This window comes from Fukomys damarensis, unplaced genomic scaffold, assembly GCF_012274545.1.
Source record: "Fukomys damarensis isolate Sample0158 unplaced genomic scaffold, DMR_v1.0_HiC HiC_scaffold_37, whole genome shotgun sequence".
NCBI classification, from domain to species: domain Eukaryota; kingdom Metazoa; phylum Chordata; class Mammalia; order Rodentia; family Bathyergidae; genus Fukomys; species Fukomys damarensis.
The window spans coordinates 26548539-26559094 of record NW_022900949.1 but is presented as its reverse complement, the minus strand read 5'-3'; the positions used below and the strand labels follow the sequence as shown (position 1 = coordinate 26559094).

The 10556-nt window shown below is 33.6% G+C and overlaps 1 protein-coding gene across 4 annotated transcripts in view; it reads right to left on the bottom strand.

Annotated features, from left to right (window-relative positions):
• Positions 1-10556, bottom strand: part of Mindy3 (MINDY lysine 48 deubiquitinase 3) — a 75628-nt gene that overhangs the window by 26028 nt on the left and 39044 nt on the right. For 3 of the 4 annotated variants that reach the window (XM_010617238.2, XM_033759287.1, XM_019206508.2), the window contains one exon: positions 7688-7768. The exons of the other annotated variant lie outside the window; for it this stretch is intronic. In XM_010617238.2, coding sequence (XP_010615540.1) covers positions 7688-7768 — 81 coding nt within the window. The remainder of the gene's footprint in view (positions 1-7687; positions 7769-10556) is intronic. 4 annotated transcript variants of the gene reach the window in all.

The following is a 10556-nucleotide window of genomic DNA, read 5'->3' as shown; positions in this document are numbered from 1 at the left end:
TTTTTTTTTTTTTTTTTTTTTGTACCAGGGATCAAACTTGGGACCTTGTGCTTGCAAGGCAGGTGGTGAAAACACTGAGCTAATTCCCTGGCTCCAACTGTTTTATTCTTAAGATCCAAAAGATAAAAAGAAAAAGAATGAATAGGAAAGTGATGGTCAGTGAGGAAAAAAAACTTAAGAGGACAATTGCCCAAATATTCAATTAGGTAATACTTGAGTCTTTAAAATATACAAATGTATACCACAAAAAGACTAAACTCATAAAAATGAAAATATTTACCATATTATAAAACATGTTATAAATTAAAGTACATTCATGTTTTAATAAAAGCTAGTTTCATCTTATAAAATTAATGGAAAGCCAATTCAAAAAGACAAATTTAAATATAAGTTCTAAATTCTTCAAATGTCTGCTTTTTAATAGGTATTTCTTTTATCTTTTCAGGCTTGCAAGTTCTCAGGTACCCTCATCATAAGTACCACGGTGAGGCTTCTCAAGACCCATGCCCACAAGGCACATTCTCCCCCAATACACAGACCTAAAGGGTTTCTTCTGCCCAGGCTCAGATGACCTGCTGGGAAAGTTCCACATCCTATGCAACAAGAGTTAAGTTTCCTCCTTTGAAGAGGTCCATTTACTTACTCCATTTCACCTCACCCCCTTTCTCTCAGTAAGAGAGTCTGGGAATTTGCTGCTTGACACCTTTACAGTTCCTGTAAGGTTCCTGCAGTTAGATTCTCTGATATCCCCTGATTACTAACTACAAAATGCCCATTCACATAGGATGTGTATATGCATTTCTCACAGGCAGATTCCTGAAGACACTGTGTCACTGAGTACAGTATCAGTTTTGTTGTTTCAGAGGCTGAAGTTTAGATTTCTTAAAAAGACCACTTTCTCTATAGCAGGTAGAAAAGATGACTTACAACACATAGCCCTTAATTTAAAAACGTTAGAAAAAGTGTCTTCATAAAAAGACAGAAATACTGTGGGTATTGGCACACACCTGTACTTCCAGCTACTTATTCAGCTGAGGCAGTAAGAAGTCAGCATTCCTGTACACAAATTCACTGAGAGAGGAATTAAGGAAACCACACCTTTCACAACAGCATCAAAAAAAATGAAATACTTAGGAATCGATCTGACAAAGGAAGTAAAAGACCTTTACACTGAAAATTATAGTACCATGAAAAGGAGATCAAAGGGGATATCAGAAAATGGAAAGATACCACTTGTTCTTGGGTAGGAAGAACCAATATAGTGAAAGTGGTCATGCTTCCAAAATTGTTATACAGAATAAATGCAATCCCAATCAAAATACCAACAGTGTACCTCACAGAACTACAGAAAATAATCCTAAGATTCATTTGAAACCAGAAGAAACCTCAAATAGCAAAAGTCTTTCTAGGCAACAAAGGCAAGGCAGGGGGCATCGCAATCCTTGACTTGAAATTATACTACAAAGCTGTTATAAAAACAGCATGGTACTGACAAGAAAACAAACCAACAAAAAAACAGCCCCAAGGGCCAATGGAATGGATTAGAAAAAACTACAAACACACTCAAACTTTATCTTTGATAAAAGGAGCAAACACCTTCACTGGAAGAAAGATAGCTGCCTTAATAAATGATGCTAGAAAAACTAGCTCTCCACCTGCTGAAGATTAAACCTAGAGTCATATTTCTCACCATGCACTAAACTAAAATAGAAATCAATCAGAGATCTAAATATTAAAACAGAAAGATTTTTTTTTTTTTTTTGCCACAGGGTCTCACCATGTAGTCCAGGCTGGCCTTGAACTCAAGACAATCCTCCTGCCTCAGCCTCTCAAGTGATGGGATTATAATAAAAAAGAGAGACAGACTAGAAGGAAAAAAAATGAAAACAAAACTTCTGTAAATAAGGAGGGAAAGGAGTTGAAGGGAGGGGAGAGAAATGGGAAAAAAGAAGCAGCAAGATATACAGGTAAATTCCATATGATGAATGTTATTTTGTACTTCTAAAATATACCAATAAAAATTTGAAAAGAAAATATGAAGGGAAATATTGAAATAAAAACAATTAAAATGAAAACACTAAACATATTGGAAGGCAGAATAGGTAGAACTCTTTAACACACAGGTATAGGTAAAGACTATGACCAAAAGTCCAATGTCATCAACAAATGATAAATTTCTTCTTATTTTTGCACAGTGAAATGTACCAACAGAGTGAAGAGACAACCTACAGAGTGGGAAAAATTTTCGCCAGCTGTGTCCCTCAGACAAAGGACTAATATCTAGAATATATAAAGAATTTAAGAGAATTATACCACACCCAAGTTTAAATGGGCATCTGAAATGAACAGACACATCTCAGATGATGAAATAGAAAAGGCAATTAAATATATGAAAAAAATGTTCAACATCACTGGTCATTTGAGAGGTGGAAATTAAAACAACACAGAGATTCCATCTCACTCCAGAAAGAACGGCTGTCATCAGGAAATCATCCAATAACAAAAGCTGGTGGGCTGTGGAGACCTATAGAATTCTTATGATCAAATACAGTGTAGCACTCCTAAGACTGCAGCTGCCTCTCCACACCCCTCCCCATGGTTTGTCCCAACACAATTAGGAGTAAAATCAATCTGCAGTGTTTGGAAAAATTGATGATGTGGTGATCCTTGATGGCCTACTGATACACAGGAGAAAGCAAAATGTGAAATTTGGAAAGAGAAATACCATTTGCATGGGTAGGATCTGTAAACCTCACTGGGGGGTTATGTGGCTGTTTGTAAAGCCATAGACCCCAAACTATGGTCTCTCAATCTTTTTTCTTGGTCTGGTCAATATGCCTAAAGAAAACTCCTCTAGTTTCCTACTCATGTTCTTCATAATTGAGATTTCACCAACCAATTCTCCATGTATCTTGTTCCACTGTCCATAAATGATATCTCACAGCTGCTTCCAGGCTCCCCCAGATAATGTCTGTTACCAAAGAGCTACTGAATTTTTTCAGGAGAACCAGGTATTGAACTCAGGACCTTTTGCTTGCCAGGTAGGTGCAGCTGCAGAGCTACATCTCCAGCAGCTCACACATTTCTAATAGCTGAGTCCCAGTGCTCAGCCTACCTTGGTAAGATCAAAAGAATAGTTCTGATTGTTCAGTCACTGAATCTTAAATTTATGTCACATTTGTCAATGTCAGGCTTTGTGATCCTGACCAAATCAATCTGCCTTCTTTTTTTATATCAAGGACACAAAACCTATCATTCATGGTATCATTACAGTAGCGCGAACTGACTTAAAAACTTGACTATGCAAGACTAACGTCATGTTTTTGAAGATTGTTAAGTGGGTTTGCACATATTTACTTTTTATATATATATATTTTTTTCTCATTACTTTTTATAAAATCACTTATAACAAAAACAACCTGTTGACACCAGATGTGTAACTTAGGGGAAATGCACCCAGGAAGAAAGCATTGCACAGTTTCTTCCACAGAGAGTCTCACAGACTTTGAAAGGTAATATTTTATCAAGTCACCGAAAGAAGCAGGGGATACAAAGACACCCTTTCTCATATTACGTTTAAAAGGAAATTTTAAATTTCAATGAGCTTTCAAAACAGTAGTAGATTAAATGGTGATAAACAGTAGCATATGTATATAAAAGGTACCACACTAAATTTAAGGCATTTTCCAACACTTAACAAACAGCATTCAGTCTGGAAAATTACTCAAGGCTTAAGACTAAATTTTGCAGTTTGCATTATTGCCAGAAAGTTTCAGTTAAGAGATTTATTATGTCTCTAGTTCCTTCTGTGGCTCATGTAGTTAAACAACGTAAGTACATGATTATCTGACTGAAGGAGAAATAATGTCAGTAAGATAACTCTTAAAACTATTTACAATTCACGAGATTCTATTATTTCCCCTACTTCCTCACCTTAAAGTCTTAATTTTTCCACTATGCACAGTAAAACACTGAATCAAACCAATATCATTCTATTAGAAGGAAAATTGTGGCTGATAATTTTCCTTTCGAGTTGAATTGGAAATAATTACAATTTGATCAGTGGATTATCTATAAACATAAAATACAATAAATGTCATAAAAATAACATCAGAAACTAAGGTCAAATTCTGAATTAAATAATAAATAGCTACAGTGCAGAAAATTTAATTGGATCTATTTTTTTGGAGGAAAAAAGCTGAAAAGGGCATCTGTGGGATTATTCAGAAGGTAAATTATTATTATTTAGGTGATGAACCCACTCAATTCTTATGTTTGTGTCATACTTTTTTGTATTTTAAAGTTAAGCAAGACAGGCATTATGGCACATGCCTGTAATCCCAGCACTTAGGAGGCTGAGGCAGGCAGACTGCTGTGAGGCTGAGGTCAGCCTGTCCTAAATAGGGACTTCAAGGAAAGCCTGAACTACATAGTGAGATCCTGTCTCAAAAAGCCAAAATAAATGAAGTAAAGCAGTGTATATGGATTAATCTTGCAACTGGAAAATAAGGCATGTTATAAAGTAATACTTTTAGAAAGTAGCTTCTACTTCTTAAGGAAAGATGGTTGGAAATAAAAAAGGTAAAGAAGTTAAGAAAAATCAAAGTAAGAAAGTAATTAAATAAATTTGAATAAATACAATGTACAATAAAACTGAATTTGAATTATGAAAAATTTTTTTTATGAAAGAACATAATAGAATCTTAAAAGTTCAAATTTAGTAGCATGTATATAGAGCATATAAAACAATTATAATTTAAAATTAAAACTAAGTCCCTGCAGATGCTTAATTCAGTTTTCACTCTACATCTACAGTGTAATGACAATTGGTCATTTTAGTAAAGCCAAATAAAATCAAGTTCTATAAATTTCTATTCCCCATAATTTCTTGGAAATAGTATAATTATTCCTTCTGAATTATTTGCATGTTAAATATTACCAGCAGTCTTTTTTACAAAGTTAGTTTGGTTACACACATCTTTTCACCCTATGTAGGTTAAATTCAATACAGCTTCTAGTTGATGACATAGTATGGTATTCTGTCTTGATTGTAAACTTTCTACTTTCCTAGCCGTATACGTAATGATAGAAGTTTTCATTACTCTACAGACTGTTTTCTTTTGACATAGAGAATGGAGTTTGGGTCAAATAAATTCTAGTAACTCTTACTGGTACTACATTTCAATAAAAAGATGAACAATATTTATACCTTCTACAAAGACAGATATTCTCCTACCACTACTCTTGAGGGAAATACAAGAAAAAAGTGATGTCAGAGCAGGTACAGCAATGAGAGAAAAAGATGGTAGTCATCACAGCTGTAACATTCTAAGTATGGTCATTTGAGCAATTCCATCCTTCACTAGAACACACACCTCTTTAGGAACAAGAACTATTCCTGTTTATCTGCCATAATGTGAAGCACAGACTGCAAGTCCATGAAGATAAACGTCCCTGATAAATGAGTATAACACTAAACAAAGGCAGTTAAAATTTATCATCTTCAGCATATAAACAATTCCATTGCTTTCCAATGGCATTTCACAATGCTAAATTATAGGTTGCCTTGAAAATCATGAAAATAGAATGTGCTTTTCTTTGCTTAATTATAACCAGTGTAAAGAAGTCAGCACTCAAACACAAATACAGACACACAAAACAGTTTCACAGAAAAGGACACCAATGTTTAACAGTAAGTAAGCTGCTGAAGAAAAAGCAATATTGCTCATTCAGGCCATGGAACATATAACAGAGTAAATAAAGTCACCAAAAACAAATAAAATCTTAAAACTCAAAAAATAACAGAAACAAACCCATGGCCAAATGATTGCTCAAATGTAGAAGGATCAAATAATGAATGATTCTAATTACAATTCCAGAAACAGCAACATTTCCAGTTCTTTCTATATGGCTAAGAATACAAAAATCCTCCCTTTATATTTAAAGCTATCTAAAACTGGACGCAGTAAGTGTTATTATCAGTCTCATTTACCATTTATGTGATCTTCTGGCTTAATCTTTATTTCAGAGGGGAAAAAATTCTAACTTGTAACTCTTTCCAAAAATTATATGTTGAAATAATCCTAAGTTTCTAAAATACACTGAAAAGAAAATGCCCGTGCTTTTTAAGAGCTTCAGAACGAATCCTGAAGATATATTTTCAGGGGGATCTGGTATCACTGGAAATCAAGGGTGAGAAATTTGTGCAAAAACTATTTAACTAATAAATCCTGTACCAAATGGGCCACACTATACACTAGATCCTGAGACTATAAAATAAGCCTCAAAAAAATTAGTATGAATTCAAAAGTTCTAAATGGTGGGAAGCAAGAGCAGCTAAAGGTTTTGATGTTATTTAATGTGTTTAAATCTTTATTTAAATAAAATTTGTTTTAAGAAATAAAAAACTTACACAACTTATTAGTTTTCCTATTTAAAAAGAATAGTGTTGGTGATTGAAACAATTGGCTTAAAATATATTTTGTAAGTAAATTGAAACTGAATTTCTTTTCTGTTTTTGTAGATCACGTTGGCTTTTAACTTCTTTCTCCTTACTTTGGGAAGGAAATAAACAGCAAAATATTTCAGACTAAAAGTAACCATCAGTAAGGCCAGTTAGAGCTGTACTCAGAGCTTTCTCAGTTATTATGGAAAAGGTAATAAGTACGTATCTTTCTCTAAATCTACTAGCTGTATATTTACTGGCACAGTAAAAGTAAAAAGAGAACATATAATGAATTATATCCATAAAACTTAGTTTTATTCAGTCTTTGGTGCAATTTATATAATTCGCACTTGCTAAAAAAACACATTGGTAAATACATTCCAAAGCTCATGGAGTAATCAAAAAAGTGTGCTAGAATTAAGGAACTACAGTTTTCTATTTTTCCCCTTCAGTTCCACATCTAACAATTTTTTCCTATGATACAGATGCTTGTTAAATGTTAATTGAATAATGCAAAAAAGATAACAGCTAAGATTTACTGAGGATTTACTTTATAGCAGGCACTGATAAATATTTCACATTTAAGCCTGAGAACAACTCTAAGAGCTTTTACTAACCCCCAAGTTAGAGACATAAGAAAAAAGCCTTAGAGATGTTAGGAACTGGCAAGCTGAGAATTAAACAAAGGATGTCTCACACCCAAGCTCTTTCTTAGCCACTGAATTGTGGAAAAATATTATATATAATTAACAAAATTTAGAAATAGTTTTCAAAATCTTCTATGAATTCTGATGTAAACATTTAAAAGGATTTCATCTATTTAATCTAATAATCAAGAGCATATTAAAATTGTGGGAAATAGTTTCCTCAAAAGAGCACATAGCTTTGAAACCAATGAAATATTAAAATGTTTAAAATTATATTTTAAGCAGATGTTATAAATCAACTATGTAATATCACATAAGTTATATATTTTTTATCCTTACAAAAAACAAGAACAAATTCAATTGTTTGCTTCATAACACAAATGATTTATGGAAAAAATGACAGATTTTACCGAAATGATTCTAGAATTAGAACAATAGGACACTATGTTCATTAGTGTTGATTTTTTAAATTTTTGGAACAACTCATTTATTAGTGGGAATAGATGGCATCTGCAGAAAGATCCAAACTAAATATGGACTGCTCGTCCTTGTTTTCCTGATGTCACACTGTAAACTAACCCTTCCAGAAGCATACCTTGGCAAAAAACACAGTGAGGTGAGTTTCACTGCCAACAATCCAAATAGGGAATTTTGGAGATTTCAAGTAAGATCCAACCTAGAAAAAAATGTAGCAAAATAAAACAAATAAATGAAAAATTTATACTGCCTTTTAAATATTTGTCCACAAATATTTGAAACATAACTAAAATGTCCAAATCATATTTGAATATAATAATTTATTGTGAAAGAGTACTTTATCCATAGAGATCAAATTTCGAACATATAAGAGAAATATTTCTCATCTTATATTGTACCTGTACATTAGAATGATACTAGGTTTTATTAAAGTGATAGAATGATCACTTTTCTAATTTTGACTTGGTATTTCAAATCCAAAGCCATAAACTTGATAGTTACTTTATAAGGAAAATATATATAAATTAACAAGATGTATGAACAAGTAAAGACAAAAATAGGACCATTCCTTTTGTCAAAGAATCTAGGGTAATATGATAATCTCTTATGAAAAAGATACCCTCTAAAACACTGAAGAATATGAAAGTATTCTGTCATTTGACTTTTTGTGATAGGAGAGTTCAAGATTTACAATACCAATAGTCTTTTTAAAGTCTACATAAAGTCACATTAGAGTTTGCCTTCATATAATAACATATATATACACACACACTACAGTAACCAAACACTTGAAAACATGTTTTTGTGTGTGACTAAGAAAAAGAAAGTTTAATACTGAAAAAATAAAATGGATTTACACAGTCTATCTGTCCACACAATCAACTGCATGCTTATACTATGAGGACAGAAAGCTTTACTTAGAAACAACTACTTTACCAATCAAATTTGCTGAATAACTTTCCCCACACAGACTGACTATAATTGGGAAATTCCACTGACTACTTGTGGTTATTCTTTCCTAATCAGCCAGTGTCCCCGTTTCACCCACCACCACGGCCCTGTGGAATGTATTCTTATCGCTAAGAAGGAAGTAGAAAATAGGCACTTTTTTGTATTTACAGGTAGAAAAATTGGTATGGTTGTTCTTTGATAGGACGGATGAGTTAGCTGAACTAAGATGAGAATAACAAGCCAGTAAAATAGGAACCATAAATTGGAGACAGCAGAGAACAAAAAGAAAAGAATAAAGGAAAAGAAAAAGCTCTCGTCAGTTTTAGAGTCTAAACTGTGAGCAGTGCAAATTTTTCAATTTATATGAAAGGAAACCGAGAAATGCACAAGATAAGGGCCTAGGTACTGTAGTGCTAGGATGTAAACATAGGTCACCTGACTACCACTCTGGTAGTCTACATCATGTTGATTTCTACCTCATGTTGAGTTCTATGGAAAAACTATTTAGATACTGTTTCACTTCTCTTTCAGAAAAAGCAAGTATGTGTATTTAAAATAATAAAGTAGAAGTAATATGAAGGATAAAATTTTATTTAGAGGACTGAAGGTAAATGAAGGTTGATCTTATGAAGTGTTTGATAATAAAAATAAATTGAGTGTGCAAATACAATTACTTTGAAAAACAGTTTGACAGTTTCTTAAAGTTCAGTAAAGAACTGTCATATGATCTAGTTATTTTACTCCTGGGAATAAACTAAAGAGAGATTACAACATGCTTACAAAAAAAAAAAACAAAAAAAACAAAACATGTACACGTTCATAGAAGCATTATTCAGAATAGCTAAAAAGCAGAAACAACCTACACATCCGTCAATAGATGAATGAGTAAACAAAATCTGTACATTATACAGCAGAGTGTTAGTTGACTATAAAAAGGAAGTCAGACACAAAGATTACATATCTTATATATCCTAAGAAGTCGAAAGTTATATATGGTAAAATTCCATTTATATGAGCTATGCAGGAGATGGAAAATCATAGAGACAGGAAATAGAATAGTGGCTGCCAGGAACTGGAAGGAAGAGTAAGGGGAATCTAGTGGATAGAGCTTCTTCCTGAACTAAAGAAAATATTCTAGAATTACACAAGTGACAGCTGCACAGCCTTAGAATATGCTAACACCCACTACGCTGTGTAATTCAAAATGGTGAATTTATGATATAAAAGTAAGAAATTCAGTTTTTTAAAAGTGCACAATCAAGAGCTGGGGATTTAGCTCAGTGGTTCTGCCACCTGCTGTGCAAACACAAGGACCCAAGTTCTATCCCTGGTACGCCCCCCACCCTCCAAAAAAAGTGCACAGTCAAAAAAACCAAGAATCACCTTCTTTGTTGGGCTTTATGTGTATGGGGAGGGTAGTACATCAATTACATTAATGAATGTATGGTCAAAATGACATGCAAAATTTCATTTTTAAAAAGCAATCTACACTGTTCTGCAATAAGGAAATGTGTTTAAGTTTACAAAATAACAAGCACAATTATTTCCCTTATGCCATTTCTCTGAACATCTGGTAAAAGTAAATGTACATAGATTATAAGAACTTATATACAAGTGAACATCATGGTCTAATATAGTTTTTTTTTTTTTTAATGTTGACTCAGTTTTGAGATTCTGGCTAGAAACTAGTCAGTCTCCTTAAAAGGGATCACAGATGAAATTCACTTGGCGCTTATAGATCTCTCACAATCTTAACATGGCCCTGATGCCAGGTACCAGACAACAGGGCAGCCCCTCGGCTCAGAGGCTATGAAGTCCGCCATATTAGCTGCACCACAGGAGCGCAGGACCTAGCCAACCCTGTGGCACTTGCCTGTGTAAGGGCTCCCATAGCTCCAGCTGGCCTCTCCTCCGTCCCCAGATGGAACCACTGTGTGGCCTTGCCCAGAAATCTTCTCTACCCTCCCACTACCCATGTTATCAGTGTACTGCACTGTGCCACTAAAAGAATGTTTTATCTTACTAGGAAAAAACAA